This window comes from Nilaparvata lugens, chromosome 9 (assembly GCF_014356525.2).
Source record: "Nilaparvata lugens isolate BPH chromosome 9, ASM1435652v1, whole genome shotgun sequence".
Taxonomy (NCBI): domain Eukaryota; kingdom Metazoa; phylum Arthropoda; class Insecta; order Hemiptera; family Delphacidae; genus Nilaparvata; species Nilaparvata lugens.
In genome coordinates this window covers 20,875,224-20,894,523 of record NC_052512.1, presented here as the reverse complement: position 1 = coordinate 20,894,523, position 19,300 = coordinate 20,875,224, and the positions used below count along the sequence as shown (strand labels likewise).

The 19,300-nt window shown below is 34.1% G+C and overlaps 1 protein-coding gene across 1 annotated transcript in view; it reads left to right on the top strand.

Moving 5' to 3' along the window:
* The window catches only part of LOC111058703 (fibrillin-2), a 341,293-nt gene that overhangs the window by 108,296 nt on the left and 213,697 nt on the right, over window positions 1–19,300 (top strand). Inside the window, 4 exon segments of the mRNA XM_039435620.1 lie at window positions 1,296–1,553; window positions 4,041–4,160; window positions 7,265–7,480; window positions 8,875–9,071. Coding sequence (XP_039291554.1) covers window positions 1,296–1,553; window positions 4,041–4,160; window positions 7,265–7,480; window positions 8,875–9,071 — 791 coding nt within the window.

The window sequence follows — 19,300 nt, the reverse complement described above, 5'->3', positions numbered from 1 at the left end:
TCCAAATTTTTCTTATTTAGAATTATGATTATTTGGTAAAATTTGTAAAATAAAAGTCCAATTCTTCTACAGACGGACTTTATAAGTACATCCCACTTTATATGATAATCTATTATGATTCCCAAATATTTAAGGCTGTGCAAAGGCTGAAAAAACTTTCAAATAGCGACATTTTTCAAAGTGTTTGATTTGTATACTATCAAGCTATCAAAATGAAGTTTTTTCTCAGGAAAAAATTGTTTTCTGATAATTACTTTTTGAGATATGAGCGCATAAAGTTCAAATTTTTGGGACAGATCATGTCAAATTCGGTAAGAGATAAACTCATGAAATTTCAAGGATTAATTTTTCATTTGTCATTTAATTATTCAATTTACCCAATTACTGCAGGTAAATTACTTTTAGTTGAGTTATTTCTTGGTAAATTGAATATTTTTCTTTAGAATTTATATTTTCAGAAAATTTTTGTTTTATTCAATCAACAATACCATGAAGAAATTATTCTCAAAATTTCATGGATTAATCTCACACCGAATTTGAAATGACCTGTCCCAAAAATTTCAACTTTAGGCGCTCTTATCTTCAAAACGATTGAAAAAAAAATGTTTTCCTGAGAAAACTTTTTCATTTTGATAGCTTGATAGTATACAAATCGAAAACCATTGAAAAATCACGAGTAAAGCTAGGTTCTCGTTTGTGCGTAAATGCCGTCGTCGACTAGGACAGGGTGAGGATCTCAGATTGGATAGATTTCAATTTGTCTGAATAACCTCAAATATTATGTTTTAATAGGGGAGGTTGAGTTTATACTTTTAAATGGCAATATGTAAATATTATTAGAAATGTTTTGATTCTTGAATAATAAACACAATTAATGAAAAAATTAATAAAAAAACACATAATAATTAAAAAACACAATTAATGAATTGAAATTTGGGCAATATGAATGTCAACAATGCTTGTCGTCGTCGACTGCGGAAGTTTACGCACAAACGAAAATGCAACTTTAAAAGTTTCTTTAGCTTCTTGCACATTAGTGAATTTTTTTATTATTATAGTCATTTACTTTCAAAGGCAACTCTCTATGAGTATTTTAGTATGATGAGGATATAAATAATAATACCATAAAAACATTTCTATTTCATTCATTTATTGTATAAAGCATTATAATCATAATACAATTATGACATTATTATACAATTATATATTATATTTCTAATGATTAATAGAGTTGATAAATAGATGAAATTAATTTTTCTTTTAATGAATGGTTTTTCCATATAAATGAATTGCAGACGTAGACGAGTGTTACGAGAATCCACGCATCTGCCTGAACGGACGCTGCGAGAACATAGACGGCTCGTACCGGTGCGAGTGTGAGGCGGGCTTCACGGCGTCGGCAGACGGTGCGTTCTGCGTCGACGAGGACGAATGCAGCCGGCGTCACGACGCAGACGTCTGCCTCAACGGCAAGTGCGTCAACACAGACGGCTCGTTTCGCTGCGTCTGCGACTCGGGCTTCCGTCTGTCGCCCGACAGAAAAACCTGTCAAGGTTCGTTCAAAAACATTCATCATTGTCATTATATATTTTCAAAGATGAGAAAATAATTTCATCATGACGTGGAAATCGAACTAATAAAATAGTGTTATCGGATGTCACGTTAAACGTCTATTATACTATAGTGAGGGCCCCGTTACATTGGCAGTGGAGAAAGATAGGAGAAAAAAGTTGCCGAACCTCTGCCTTGTCAATGCCTTCTATAGACGGTAGCTGATACAGGTTTATTAATGTAGCCTAATATTAACTGTAAATTCTCGTTTAAAATAATCAATTATATTTATTAAGCAAGAAATTATATTTTTGAATAATTTCATAATGAATTTACATAATTAAGATGAAATATTTTGTGAATAAATAAATAATTCTACATTGTTGAAAGACGATTTGGTAACACAAGCAAAGCGATAAAGATATAACGCTATCCGCTTTGTTGAATGATAGACAAGGATAGTAATGACATTACTAATCAGACACTGCCATTATAATGTGGACCTCACTATAGTTGAACGAGCATTAGCGAGTTCTCACTTGTGTTTTACTGAAGGCCAAAGTCGTTGTCCGTCTGTTTGTATGTTCTACAATAACTTTAGAAAGAATTGATCAATCAGCTTCAAATTTTGAACACGTATTCTTCAAACCTTTTTACAGGTCAAGTTTGTTGGACAAAAAAAATCTACTCCCTCCTTCGTCCTTTTTCAGGATATAAAAATATCATTGAAAGCGCAAAAAATTGTTATGATTTATCATTTAGTCAGCTGAATAATATTCATTGCATGCAATTAGTACAGTTAGTTTTTCCAATCATTCATTCATAACATCAGCTGAGGCTATTTGGGAGCTATCACAGCGCTGTCACATTATTTAAGCTGATTAATATACAACATAATTTACAACTTCTACATCAAAAAAGTGATATGGGTTTATGTTTATGTTTTGAAGGGACGGATTCAAAGATCCAAAGGTTCGAAGAACCTCACATGTCAACCGAAGCTTATTGTGTGTCCCAAAAGTATGTTAGTTAGGCAAACCAACTCCCGTGTCCTTTACAAGATCCAGGAGTTTCTTCCATATACCAACATCCCATTCCTCACCTGGTTGCTTGCAGACAAACAGAGCACTTCTTCTAGCTCCAAGACTTTCGCAATCCAGTATGATTTACTTAGCAGTCTCTTCAGACTGATTACAAAGCCTACACATCTGGCTTTCATTTCTGAGTCCAATTGTGTAGAGATGTTTCCTGAAGTGGCCATGTCCAGTTATCAGGGCAATTACCTGCTTGACCTGACCTCTACCCAGACTCACCAGCCACCTGGTGGAGCGAGGGCTTGTGTCTGCCAGCAGTCTTTTGCCAAGTGCTCGACCAGGGTGACCCTGCCATTGCTGGTGGTATAAGTCCCTGGACCATTTATTTATTGTGTGGAAGGCAGTTGTTTTACTTATGCCACAGCCCGGTTCTGGGCCAAGGAATGGCATACTAGAACCCCGCTTAGCAAGCTCATCTGCACGCTCATTACCTCCTATGCCTACATGGCCAGGTACCCAACCAAGATGCACAGAGTTGAGCGTTGCAAGCCTGCTGAGCGTTTTGTGGCACTCCCACACCAATTTGGACTTGATTTCGTTGGAGTCAAGAGCCTTGAGGGCTGCCTGGCAGTCTGACAGGATTACTATATGCTTATTGCAGTAGCGCCTGGCAATGCCTATGTTGGCACAAGCCATGATGCCCCAAATCTCTGCCAGAAAGATGGTGCAGTGTTGTCCCAGACTTGCATAGACTTGTGTTCTAGGTGAATCACTGTACACCCCGTAGCCAGATTTCCCTTCAATGAGAGAACCGTCTGTGTACCAGACAAGGGCCCTATTTGAAGTGGAAATTGGACTTTTTGAAGTGAGAAGTGAAATCATAAACTCATTATTTTTTGAAACTTTTATTTGTAAAAATTTGGGAGAAGACAGTTTTGAGCTATGCCTGTTGTCTCCTCCCAATCATATTATATTGTAATTATGATTTGAAATAATTAAAAGTTGCGGGTTTCAAAGATTACAATACAAATTTCTTGAGCGAGTTCTCCAACCGAGGGTGTCACTAGTATTATACTAGTAGGCCTCGCGCAATTATAAACCACATCCTCTTCTAATACTGTTGTCCATTAGAGTAAATTTTTTCCTGTCCTGTCGTGTCGGCAATATATCGGTGTGAAAACGGCTAATGGCACAGCTTTGGTGTGAAACCCCACTAAGGCTTTATTCAAATAATATTAGTAACTTGATATTATGTTATTAATCCATATTAACTTGTTCCTCTTAGATAATTCTAATTTATTACCTTTAAAATTTGAATTTAGAACATTCATAATAGTACTGTAGTGATAATAATTGCTGTAAGATGACGTTTAAAGTGAATGTAATATACAGTACACCTTTGTAATACTGTTTTTGTAGACTATAATTTAATATTGAGTACGTTGATGTTCGCAGATATCGATGAGTGTTTGAGTAGTCCATGCCAGAACGGACGCTGTGTCAACACTATTGGAAACTTCCGCTGTGAATGTCAACCAGGATTCATTCTCGGCCTTGATGGAAGATCTTGTCAAGGTAATAATAATTTTCTTATTCTTGTTCTCATAAGATAGATTTAGCTTGTACATGTTAGGCCGGTTGCAGACGAACCACAATCGCATGTGGGATGTGGGACCGACATGCCACAGAACAAAAGCAGAGAGTACACACTACATTTGAGAAAATGCTCATTAGTGCGATTGTGGTATAGAAGCTAGGGGAAGCGAGGTGATCAAGCTAGTGGTACCACAATCGCAAAGGATATAATCGCTACCACAGCGTGCAACGCCATGTGGAAGTATCATTCCATGCCTGCCAATGCATTCCATATGCGCTGCGTTTGTGGTACCACAGAAACAAATCTGGTGTGGTACACTCCCTTGCTCATTGAACTGTAAGCATCATTCTCAAACGAGAAAAAGTTAGGGGAATAACATAATGATGATTGGCAGTGTTTTATTAGCTATCCTTGCCTATCATTAAACAAAGCGGATAGCGCCATCTCTCTCTCGCTTTGCCCTGTTGCCAGATAGTCTTTTTAAAATGTAGAATTAATAAATATTTAACATAAGATTTCATCTTGATTATGAAAATTCAATATTAAATTATTCAAAAATATAATTTCTTGCTTAATAAAATATGATTGATCATTTTAAACGAGAATAAGAACAGTTACATCAATAAACCTATATCAGCTACCGCCTATAGGAGGCATTGACAATACAGAGGCAACGGCAACATTGATCTCCTATCTTTCTGCACTGTCATTATAACGTGGACTTCACTATAGTAATCTATACCTTTTTCCAAACTCAAGACTTGACTTTGAGGGCAGAGCTTCCAAAACATTTTAATTGCTCACTTGTTGATTTACTTTAGTGTTGAAAAATTGACGAAGTCCATGTTTCATGTGAATTTTTTACGACCAATAACATTCTATTCTACTTTAACTCATTTGGCGGCAGCATTTATGAAGAGGTATGATATTATGGTTTCTGGACTTAGCCAAAGCATTTGATACTGTCCCACACATCAACCTGCTTGAAAAACTTGAAAAATATGGATTTCGTGGTCCGCAACAATGTTGGTGAACTTTCCCTGTACCATGAGGACTATGTCATCAGCATAGCCCTGTACAAAGACACCTTTACTTGTGAGTTCATTAAGGAGACCATCGACCACAAGGTTCCACAGAAGGGGTGAAAGCACACCTCCCTGCGGACAGCCCCTCGCAGGCGCAATCACCATCGACTCACCTTGAAGATCAGCCATGATCCGCCTGGAGCAGAGCATGACCTCAACCCAACTACATATGGCAGGCTCAAGACCACGCCCCTGGACCGCTTGGACCATGGCCTTGTAAGTGACATTGTCAAATGCGCCCTCAATGTCCATGAAGGCACACAAGGCAATCTCCCTGGCAGCAAGGCTGTCCTCCACCCTGCTCACAAGCTGATGCAGGGCTGTTTCACAGGACTTGCCAGGCTGATAAGCATGCTGATTCCTGTGGAGGGGAGTGTCTGAAAGCACTCCCTTCCTTAGATGTCTTTCCACCAGTCTTTCCAGCGTCTTCAAGAGAAACGATGTGAGATTGATGGGACGAAATGATTTTGCAGTTGAGTAGTCTGCTCTTCCTCTTCCTCTCTTTGGAATGAAGAGATATGGGTTGATTTATATCAATGTACGAATTTCGCCATTTATTTTTTCTTGGAACTCTGTATCGAAATCATGTATAACATAACCACCTTCTCCCGGGTTCAAACCCTCTCATTATCAAAAGTTTTTTTAACCAGATCACTCCCGTGTTATCGGATGGGCACCTTGAACGGTCGGTGCCTGCTGAAGTATGACAGTCGTAAGGCCCATTGATGGCTTAAATTATATATTCAGGAGAGGCGGGGCCTCTCCACAAGGGACTACCCACCAACAAAAGCCATACGAATTCACTTTTTACCTTCTCATTGAAAAAATTAATTTTAATTCATTTGATGGTCAAAGATGTTGAAGCGACAGAGTAATATTTGAAGAGTATTTTTTCATTTCAAATAAGATCCCCAATGAAACTTATTGTCGAATTACTCGTATTCTTGTAAGATAAAAATTATTTATATGTTTAGATAATTTTCATCAACTCTCTATAAAATCTAAAGATCAGCTGTGCTAATAGTGAAGTTGTTTCTTTTCTGGCTCAAAATTTTGCAAAATTACTCAAAAATTTTCAATTTGTAGAGATTTGAGTGAAATATTTTTGGCTTTTAATTAGTTGTTAAATACAGTAACAAAATTTAAAATTTTTAGTTCAGTCATTAGATTTGAAGTGGAAATTGGACTTTTTGAAGTGAGAAGTGAAATCATAAACTCATTATTTTTTGAAAATTTTATTTGTAAAAATTTGGGAGAAGACAGTTTTGAGCTATGCCTGTTGTCTCCTCCCAATCATATTATATTGTAATTATGATTTGAAATAATTAAAAGTTGATATTACATCAATAAACCTGTATCAGCTACCGCCTATAGGAGGCATTGACAATACAGAGGCAACGGCAACATTGATCTCCTATCTTTCTGCACTGTCATTATAACGTGGACTTCACTATAGTAATCTATACCTTTTTCCCAAACTCAAGACATGACTTTGAGGGCAGAGCTTCCAAAACATTCTAATTGCTCACTTGTTGACTTACTTTAGTGTTGAAAAATTGACGAAGTCCATGTTTCATGTGAATTTTTTACGACCAATAACATTCTATTCTACTTTAACTCATTTGGCGGCAGCATTTATGAAGAGGTTTGATATGGCAATTATGTTGAAGAATAATGATAAGTGTCAGTAACTTTTGGTGAAAAATTATTCTTTTATATAAATTCCTCTTTCATTTAGATAATAAATAATACTCCAAATAGTCTCATGAATCACAAAATTACCAAATATGTCACATCCAATGTAAAAAACTGCATAATAATACTTCGGCTACTATTTCAATATTTACATAATTTAGACTAGATTATTTATCTGATCCACTATTTTTTCGATAAATTTTTGTTAGAATAGGGTTTACTGCACTTGAATGAACTAGGTTGAAAAAAATGACCCTCTTATAATGTGAAATTGTATTTATCATTTGGCAATGACTGTGCAGATTCGAGACGAGACCTGTGCTATGCTGTGTATAGAGACGGCCAATGCTCGGGCCAGTCATCGACACCAGTCACCAAGTCCAGTTGTTGCTGCTGCACCGTGGTGCTGGGCCAGCCCCTTGCCTGGGGCACGCCCTGCCAGCCCTGCCCCGCTCTCCACTCCCCCGAGTTCAACGCCCTCTGTCCACACGGACCGGGACTCACCTACAGCGGAGATGGTAACTGTCAACCCATCATTTCGGTTTAAGGCTGTGCAAAGGCTAAAGATTAACTTTCTTCTGGTGATATTTCCTGATGAAGTTTTTCGATTTGAATATCATCAAGCTATCAAAATGGTAAAGTTATCTCAGGAAAACATTTTTTTCGAACATTACTTTTTGAGATATAAAGCGCCTCAAGTTTAAATTTTTGGGACAGAACATTTCAAATTCGGTAATAGATAAAAATCCATGAGATTTAGAGGATAAATTCTTCAAGGTATTGTTGATTGAATAAAACAAACATTTTCTGAAAATATAATTTTTTGCGAAAGTTATTCAATTTACTAAAAATTACCAAAAAAAACTTTCAGTTTTTGGTAAATTGTATAACTTTCTCAAAAATTGATATTTTCATTTTTTTTTTTGTTTTATCTCTTACTGAAATTCTTATCACATTTCACTAAACTGTTGTGGGGGGGGGGCAAACACCAATGGGTAAGGAAAATAATATATTAAAAGATGTAGTTACATGCTTCATTTTTCCTATTTGAAGTTTTAACAGTTAAATATCGGGGTACCGAGCTTTGCTCATTATTTATTCATAAACTATTGATAAACAGAACACAATTCTTTAAAATGATTGGGGAAGTACTAACAGGCACAGCCCAAAACTGTTTCTTCCCCGAATTTTCATTTATACACTATAAATAGTCCAGAAAGTAGGTTATGTTCCATACACTTGAATTCAGGTTCAATTTTCAGTCCAAACATTTAAAAACAAAAAAGGTTCTAATTTAGATTATTTACAAACCAGATGAATAACTAAATAACACTCACTAATCACTTAAAATTGTCAAATAATGATTAACTTTGAAAACTATGATGTACTGTAGTTTAGAATGATTATCATGTCATGTCAACAAAAATCAGATTATTTTGATCAATTCGATTAAAATTTCTAGATAATATTTCTCGCTGATTGATTACACAGCTGGAAATAATTCTCTCTCCCTCCCACACGCATCTTCTGTTCCACGTAATTATCATATGTTTTCCCAAGGATGAATAATTGTTATCCTTTCCATGTCCTTCAACAAGTTTTCCCAGGGATGAGACCTAGTGCAATAGAATTTTTATATCATAAACCTACCATGTTTCAAATTTTGTGAAAATCGTTAGAGCCGTTTTCGAGATCCGTTGAACATAAATAACCAGATAACCAGCTATAAAAATATAAACAGATATACAGAAATTGCTCGCTTAATATAATAGGATATTACATCAGATTTACCGGTATCAGCTATCTTCTATAGAAAGTAGAGAATTGGCAACACTGTTTTCCTATCTTTCTCCACTGTCATTATAATGTGGAGCTCACTATTATAGCTGTACTAATAAATGCACTTTTGCAGACATAAACGAGTGCGCCCAAAACCCGAACATCTGCGTGAACGGTGCGTGTGAGAACCAGATGGGCTCCCACCGGTGCGTGTGCAACGCCGGCTTCGAGGCCGACCCGTCCGGCAAATTGTGCCTCGACATCGATGAGTGCCGTGACGAGCTCGTCTGCAGTGGTGGACAGTGTCGCAACACGCCCGGAAGCTATCAGGTCAGTCACTCTTCTATAGTGAGGTCCGTGTTTGATTACCAATGGTATTGCTATCCTTGTCTATCATTCAACAAAGCGGATAGCGCTATCTCTCTCCCCGGTCGTGTGTTGATGGGAAGGATATTATTTTATATCCTTCTTATAGAATCGACAATTATTTGTTGAAACACCGCCGAATTATGATGTTACATTAAAATTTTATATTATTGTTATTCTAATTGCATTTTAGTTATTTGTGCAACTAGTGCGCAAAGTGACAGTTTGCTGCACCGAAAGAAACGTTTACGCCCGAGCCGTAGGCGAGGGCGGAATGGTTTGTTGAGTGCAGCAGAGGAACTTTGCGCACGTATTTCACATTAAGTTTTTCCTACTGTTACCATTGAATATGAAAAGTGGGTAATTATGGGTAAAATTGCCTGAAATGCATCAAATGTTTTTCTGTGTAATTTTATTATTGATAAAAACCTTAATTTTATTGTCAAATTGAATAAAAATGTTGTCTTTGGTTATAATATATAATAGTAATAATTAGCGCGTTGTGCTTGGTTGCACCTCTGCTCATTATAGCAGCCACAGCAGTCACTGTTACCAACTTCATTTTGATTTTGCTGCACTGTTGCTCCATATAACCTACTAAGTATTTTGCGTTGCCATGTTGCAAATCTGGAGTGCAGAAAAATTTTTCCCGCACTAGAGCGGAAAAGTGATTCTTTGCGTTCTGTAATCAGTGCAGCAATGGCCACTTTTCAACGTAACTGTAGGAAAAATCTTTATTCTCATTGATTAATTTTTTATACTTTGTAAAATTAGTTGAATAATTAGCAGTACCGTCATTTAATGTAAATTAGTGTATTTTTATAAGCCATTAATTATTGTAACATACATAAATAAATAAATCCAATCCAATCTAATCTCGCTTTGCTCTGTTGCCAGATCGGCTTTTAACAATGTAGAATCGATAATTAATTAACAAAATATTTCATCTTAATTATAAAAATTCATTATTGAAAAATATAATTTCTTGCTTAATAAAATATAATTGATGATTTTAAACGAGGATTAACAATTAATATTACATCAATAAAGCTGTATCAGCTACCTCCTATAGAAGGCATTGACAAGACAGTGGATCGGCAACGTTGTTCTCCTACCTTTCTTCACTGCCATCATAACGTGGACCTCACTAAAGTGTCTTGCGTTACGTCCTACTTTCTCGGGTTCAATTTTTTATACATGTTCTCTTAAGGGGGATAAAGACTAAATCTCTTATTGTCGGAGCGTTAGTGAGTTCTCACTTTCAACTCACTCAAGGCCAAAGTCGTTGTCCGTCTGTCTGTATGTTCTACCATAGATAAACAATAGCATAAGTAGATATCCCATGGTATAGGGCGTTTATATCGCAATTTTTACTGTTATCTCAAGCCGATAGTCCACGTAGTTCTTTCCTGTGAAACTTCATGACGCTGGTAGTCTCTCATATTGTTCCGTTCATACACTCTTACCCGGTCAAACCAGTAAAAATCGACAATAATCGGCTTCAGATAACAGTAAAAGTTGCGTCATAAACACCCTATACCATGGGATATCTACTTACGTTATTGTTACTCTATGGTTCTATAATAACTTTGGAAAGAGTTTATCAATCAGCTTGAAATTTTGAACACGTATTCTTCGAACCTTTTTACAGATTTTTACCTTTTTCGCTGGAAAACAAAATTGACTCACTCCTTCGTCGTTTCTTCTGGATATAACAAAGTTCATAAGAAAAACAATTGTTGTGATTTAGTCAGCTGAAGAATTCATTGCATGCAGTCACAACAGTTTTTCCATTCATTCAAAACATCAGCTGAGACTATCTGGAAGCTATCACACAGATAAAGATGTTGAAGTGACAGAGTAATTTTTCTAGATCTTTTAAAAATTTGTATTAGAGGTGGCTATGCTAGGCACAACAGGCCTATGCTCAAAACTGTCCCTTTTCAAATCTATTCTACAGTCCAAATCAAAATCTAGATTAAATAACACTTATTAAAGTTTGCATGCGGGCTACTCATCCCACACTATCTTTTGACAAAACATAGAACTACAATGCAAAGTAAGATTCCTAGTTGTTCTCTTTTACGTTCACAGTAAATCAGTGAAGGCTATACATTTTTCGGTCCCCTCTAGGTTGTAAAATAGTTTTAAATTCCATGTTAAAATAAAGTTTCACAAGAAATTCGAAAATTCACACAATGTATTATTGAGATTTTATCAATTGGGACTAATAACTTAGAAACTGATGATTTCAACTTTTTTTACTCTGAAATTCGATTAATTTGAGGGACTCAGTCGAACTGAGCGTTATTGAATTCGTTCCTTTGTAGTTATTTGAATCTGCTGATTTGATTTTCAAATAATTTGGCTCTGAGTTCTGCTTGTAGTATCTGTAAAAGTAAAACAAATATTGGATTAAACAATAGTTACGGTACCGTACTCTAAACCAACTAACATTTTACAGTTACTATTATATATACGGAGTTAAGCTGCGTTTATACCGGAGTTAATAACACAAGTTTCTAACATTTTTGTTAGCAACTGATGTTGATTACAAAAGTTAATAACATCATGTTGTGTTGCGTTTACATCGGAGTTGATAACATGAGTTATTAATAAAAAGTTGTCAACTTGACTGAATCCACAAAAAATTCTCTTGAAAAAAGTTGATAACTCGTGTTTTCAACAGAAAATTCCTTGTTATTAACAAGATTCATGTTATCCATCGAGAGTCGGTAACTTTTGTTATAGTTGGCCAAACGAAAATGGGTCCCTCAAGGTCAAAGCTTGCTCTTGACACCATCACCCGTCTCTACCAACACTGTTGCCACTTTGTACTAAGGATGGCTAGTAAGAGAGAAAGTGAATGTGTGTGTGTGAGTGTACATAGGTACTAAAATAATAAACCTCATTCCAAATCACTTTCTCATGGACAATAAGATCAGCGGAAAAATTAAACTGGATATAAAAAACTGGACATACAGTAACTTCTTCTTCCATTTAGATATATGACTCGAGATTTCTGCTCCAGCATTGTTTTTTCATTTTTTAGTGGACTCGCTTACCTTTATTCTGAGTACCTATTCCTCTGTTTTCTTCCTTCCCCCCATTTCTCCCTTACCTTTTTCCCTCATTACTTCTCTTCTCTTCTTTGCCTGCCTATTACATGGGAAACCATAGTTGGCTAGGTATCTTCCTCTCTTTTTTTCTCTTCTCCAACACACCCAACCACAAAGCCCATGGTTTTTTATATTTGTAACATTTTATTGTGTTTTATTTGTTTCATAATTCTTTGTAATTTTGTTTTGTCTTGTTTTGTGTGTTTTTAATAAATTGAATTGAAATTGAAAATTGAATTGAGAGGGCGTGATAGTGAAGTATTGTTATTGTGTGGAGTTTTGTTTGTCTTCTCTGTCCAAAGCCTGGATGAAGTGTGATGGGAATCAAATGAGAATTCATGCAAATTGAAAATTGCAGAGTGAAGTGGGCACTACAAGAATATTGACTAAAATAAATAAAATTACATCACTCCACTTCCAATTGATTATTATAAAAGTCATCAAGTAACCTTTATGAAATAATAGCTCAGTTTATAAATAGTTGCATTTATAAAAAAAATCTAATCATCATTATAAAATTGGATTTCTTGATGTCATGACTCAAGAAAGAGTTATACATTATATATAACAATATTCTTTCCTTCATTTCATGATGTTGAAGAATATAGCGGATGATGGGAGGAGGTAACGGGGGATGTTATTGTTCTAACTTCAAAGAATGACACAATAGAACTTTTGAACCTGACGTGCTCAAAAGAATTTGTGACAGGTAGTGACGGAAAAGAGGAAGAGGGAAGGTATGAGAAGGAAAGAGCGATGTTCAGGGTGCAGAAATATAGTCAATGTATATAGACTGGTCGAGTGAGAGGTGGCCACCAGTGGCAACATTGCAGTGGCCTTGAGAGACCCATTTTCGCTTGGTCAACTATAATAACAGGTTACTATCTTCCCCGCAACCCCCTCGCCCAGGATCCCTACCCTACAACTACAGCTGTTCCCTAATAACTACAGATGCAGACAAAACACGTGACAAAGTTTTGTTGATAACAAAACTAGCTGCCAAAAGAAAATGTTATTAACTTATGTTGAAAACTTTTGTTTTAAACTCTGGCGTAAACACATTATAATTTATTTACATTAGATCAGATGAAGATAATTATTTTAATGATCACACACATGTTTTAATTCAAATTTGAAGACAATTTTTTGCTTTTTATTCCGGCTAATAATATATCATAATGAATACTCTCGTTAAATGAAATCATATGGAAGTCAATTATATTGATAACAATATGTTGTTAATAACAAGGAATTTTCTGTTAGAAACATGAGTTATTAACTTTTGTCAAGTGAAAATTTTGACGATTCAGTCAAGTTAATAACTTTTTGTTAATAATTCGTGTTATCAACTCCGGTGTGAACGCAGCTTTAGTGAGAACTATTTTGGAAACAGCTAAATATTTTTTACAAGTATGATATGACTGTAGGTTCTATGGGGTACTAATAAATTATGCAAAAATGAATTAAATGAGATTGAATAATCAAGTGTTAGTGAACTCCTACTCACAAATTTTACACTTTGAATAACAAATTTTTCATAGAAAATTTTTCAACGTCAAAGCAACTGCTATCACAAGTAGTATTAATAATCACGCCTATGCTACAGATAGAGAATAGACAGACAGACAGACGTTTACGGAAGCGAAATAATATAGAACTTATAAATGAATATGTTTTGTATTATTCATCTGAAATCATGTGTCGGCGCATAAAGGACAGCATCAGATTTTTAAATTAATGGAAAATTACAGAAATGGCATGCAATTGATTCCAGCTGACTAAATGATAAATCACAATAATGTTTTACTCATGCACTTTGAATGTTATTCATTTTTATATAATTAAAAAGGACGAAGGAGTAAGTTGATTTTGTTGTTTAACGAATTTGACCTGTAAAAATGTTCGAAGAATACGTGTTAAATATTTGAAGCTGATTGATCAATTCTTTCTAAAGTTATTGTAGAACATACAAACAAACAGAACAGACACTTCACTTATATGAGCTACTTTTTAACAAATTAATATTATTATTATTCAAACATAAATAGAAATGCAAAACCGTCGACTTGAATATCAGACCTCACTTCGCTCGGTCAATAAAACTTGTAGTACCCTTTATTATTAAAAAGTAAAAAATATTTTAACGAGTAGTTTCGATATAGGTCATTTTCATGTTAAAATTCCAAGTTACATTCGTCTCAAGAACAGGATATACAACAAGGATATACAGAACAAGAATATATTAATATATTAATTAATATATAATATTAAATATATTATATGAAATATCTCACCTGGTACAGCAGTTCTTCAATGCCATCAAATTTTTGTAAACGAAAATTATGATTGGAACAATAAAAATAATTAGCAATAGCACTGTACTGAATAAAGTTACTATTCCGATGCGACCAATCAATTTCTGCCATATTTGTGGTTGTTGGTCAGATTTGATTGTTTGATTATTTTGAAAAATCAGCATTTTGCTGTGCGCTCTCACAGCGATGTCATGCTCCTCCTCAGCTGAAGTTTGTTGTTGTTCATGGAACTTATTCATTTCGAAATCATTATTGTTGATGGAGTCTGCAGAATAAGTTGAAAACTATATAAATATAAATATATTGAAAAAATAATACAATGTAACAAGACAAATAAGAAATTGTACAGTAGAATTTCGATAATCTGTCCGTCTTCTACATTATGGGACGGGAGGCTTGACTGCAAAATAAATAGATGACCGAACGTTGTGAGGTCTATTTTTTAACTCTTATCTTGTTTTGTCTGTATGAATTTCTTTATGTAACGCAATTATGGCCAAACGCGTTGATAGAATTCGATGAGATTTGGCAGGAATATTCCTTTCCAACTGCGCGTCGATGAATGCACAAGGTTTTTTTGAAATTTTACATTTTAAGGATAATATGAAAATAAAAAGAATTCCTCCATACTCCGATATCACTATATATATATATATATATATATATATATATATATATATATATATATATATATATAATATATATATATATAATGTTGTATTCTGAAGATAGGATTAATCAGACTATAGAATTATTCATAATCAATCAGCTGAACAGTGGATTACACAGATGTCTGGAGAAGCCGTGTCTATTTCTAAGGTCTATAGTTTCAATCAAATACCTTAAAGAGGTATGCATCTTTAAGGTTTTTGGTTTCAATATTTTGTTTTGCAGTCATGGTATTATTATGCGTGCCCATCAGTATCAATATACTCACATTTTAATAAACTATAGGTAACTTCAATGGGTGATTAAAAATAATAAAATGAGCTAGATAATGCTGAAACAATTATAATATTTTTTATTGAAAAAATTAATTTTCATCAGATGGAAAGATTATCACGGAACTGGATGAATTATATTATTATTATGGAATACAAATTCAAACGTGAACAGAGTTTTTTAACATTTCAAACAGGTGACATCAGATACTTGTGGATGAGAAAACTGCGTGAGGTCTACTGTTCACAGAACTACTAGTATCGATTGTCACATCAATTAGTTTTCTGCATAGAAACATACATCAATAAATGATCAAGAATACTCAAATTGATTGTAGAAGCATACATCAGTGGGATGTTAGGATATTCCTCACAAAGCCGAACAAATTAATAGGAGAATAAGAAGAAGAAAAAAGGAAAGAACTACAACAAGACAGAAGATGGTGATGATGATGATGATATTTATTTATTTATTTATTACAGAACAACTATTACAGACTACAGGCATTAAGCCCAAAACAGTCTTCACTACCATTTACAATCGAATAAAGTAAGTTACTAAAAGAAATAAAAATGAGAGATACAGTTCATGCAATTCACAAATACATAAGAAAGATGATAAGTATGAGTAAATCATTAGTAATTGTAAGTAGTCTAAGTATAAATAAAAAATACAGAATAAAACTAATCTAACTTATCCAAACTTATCTGAAACTTATCCAATAAGTTATAAAAAGAATAGGCCTACAATTGAGCATAGAAAAAGGTTAAGGGAAAACATGTGCCACTGTGGGAAGAAAATTGATGAAAGCAGAGAAGAAAAAGAAAAAGTTTTAACAACAAATATTCAAGTATAAAAGTTGAGTGATTTTAACTGTAGGTTTGATCAACTCTATAAAATTAATAAGAATCACGGACATCATATTAATTGAATCAATTCAGAAACTGAATTCAAATTCAATTATGAATAGCCTCAATAATGCGCCTTCTAACCTCACTAACGGGGTCATGCACATCAACACCTTCACAAACGCTATTGAATAGCCTCAGAACCCTATTAAGTGGAGAGCAGAAGTTATGAAGGGTCCTTGATCTTGGTACATGAAAGGTCCTAACTCTTCTGACATTGAACGTGGGTACCTGGAAACCAATCCTAGAGAGAAGAGCGGGTGAATTAATGTAATTTTTCAAAAGTGACACCACAAACATCAATGATGATGATGATGATGATGAAGTAGATAGTGTAAAAATAATAATAAAGAAAAACTAATAATAAGAAAAACCAGAAGAAAAAGATGGAAAAACAAGAACATCAACAACGATAAGAAGAACAAGATAATTAGGTGGAAAAATAATAATTTTATATTTTAGTAAGAACCAAAGTCAGCTCTGAACTTTGTTCTTTGTGCAACTTGAGGGAAGAAGAGGATATTGTTCATTTCATTGGCAGGTGCCCTATTCTTAGTTTCCACAGGCGAAAGCATCTGGGAAAATCGTGTCTTCCTTGGTCAGAGATGAAAACGCTTTTGAATGGTGAGAACTGGCTGAAAGTGAGTGGGTACTGTGCGGATGCATGGAAATATAGACATTTTCTGACAACTGAATTCAATTATTAGTGCCTAATTTCGAAATTGTGAGAGACTTTATTCATTGAAAAATTTATTTCTTGTATTAAAGGAAGATTTACAAAAAACTCTTTAAAAGTCATGTATACATCTCAACTCACCCTGACGGTCAAGTACCAAGGGTTATCAGCTTGCATTTGTTTATTATAAATTTATTTACTTGTATAATATTTGCTCAATACAATAAAAGCTATTCTATTCTATTCTATTCTATATTCAAAGTCAGCTCTGATTAAAATAATTGGGTTGTTATCCTTATCAGTAATTGGACGAAGAAAATAGTGTAGCTCTAAGTTATTCCTACTCTGCACTGTTCCAAACCAAATTCATACAAAAGTTTTTAGACAGTCGAAGTATTAAAATGAACTACAGTAGTACCAGTCTACCAGAAGAGTATTTTATCTCAATCTTAAAATATATATTCTCTTGATGAATAAAATATACATGAGGTTTAATAATAACATTACTAACAAGAATCAACAATAACTAGTAGTTCTGTGAACAGTAGACCTCGCGCTGTTAAAATCCACAGCCTCCTCTAATACTGTCCATCAGAGTGAATAAAATTATCTCCTGTCCTGATGTGTCGGTTTTGGTGTAAAGTTATATATAGCTTTAAAATTAAAAAGGAAAACAGAAGAAAATAATATCGCATTTTATTAAATATTTACAACGATTCAGTATAACTAATAAGATTAGAAGGGAACGATATTTGAGTTAGATTCAGGAAAGTTAGTGAAGGGATATGAAAAATATGTATATACAAAGAAAGAAGAAACAATTAAAAAAAATAAAGAGTTAGTAGAGCTCAAAAATAATAATTTAATCATCAATTGAGCAGCATAATTTTTCGCAAGATTTTTTTCACCAAGAAGTCTTGGTCTATTGCATGGAACATGGAAATTTTACAAAATGATTACTGGCATGAATATATTATTATTTAGAATTTCATATAATACGGTAACATTAATGCTCTAATGGATCTTCTGGTTTTTAATTCTTGGACTTTAAATGATAACCTCGAAATTTCAGTGGAAAAAGCTATTGGACAAAATGTATTATACTTTTTGAAATAAAGATACCTCAATAACGTATTTTGAATAATCTCCAAATCATTAACGGCAGTGCTTGACAGCATATCGGTGTGTAAATAACTAATGGCTGTTTGGGTTGTTGTATCGACAATACTGTAATTTGTTGTAAACAACTATGCTACTATCATCAAAAGCTTACCAAGTTGAAAGCAGAGAAAAGTCGGGAGAAAATCAATCAATAAATCATTTATTTCTTTCCAAAACATACATGAAAAAGTCAAAAACTAAAACTAACTTAAAGCTAAAGAGAAATTAGTGACTGTATAAAATTCATTTTTTTACAGTAAACTCGTTTATACTGTAGCATGCTAAATCCATCAAATATGCTCTCAGCAATTCCTTAAATTTTGATCTATCAGGTTCATGTCTTATGCAACCTGGGAGACAACCAATAAATTTTATTCCCATGTACGTTGGACTTTGTTTATATTTTTCCTTATTGTGTTTCTTTACTGTAAAATTATTTTTATTTCTTGTGTTGTAATTATGTATATCTACTTGCCGTGGGAATCTAGATTCGTTAGTTTTTATATATAATATTGTCCTATAAATGTACAGGCTTTACACCGTCATGAACTTTAACTTACTGAAGAATGGCTTGCATGATTGCTCTCTATCAAGATTTAGAATTATTCTTATTGCTTCTTTTTGTAATAGGAATATTTTATTTAAGTTTGAGATGCTTGTTCCTCCATATATTTCAATTCCATATGAAATGTGGGAGTGGATCATTGCAAAGTACACTGCTTTTAACGTTTCTAAGTTGGAAATTTTTGCTAGTCGTCTCAGCGCGAAAATTCCTGAGCTTAATTTTTTACATATTTTTTGAATGTGAACGGACCAACTAAGTGTGTTTTCAAGATATAGGCCTAAAAATTTAATTTCTTTCTTATTATCTACGGAATTAAGTTGTTTTACCTCTGAATTTCTACAAGTAAAATGGAGGAACTTTGTTTTGTTATCATTAAGTAGCAGATGTCTGTGATTTAGGTACTTTTTAGTTAATGATATAGAATTGTTACATTTAATTTCTGTTGTGTTCCAGTCCTTATCAGCAATGCACAGACTTATATCGTCAGCGTATAAGCATAATTTACTA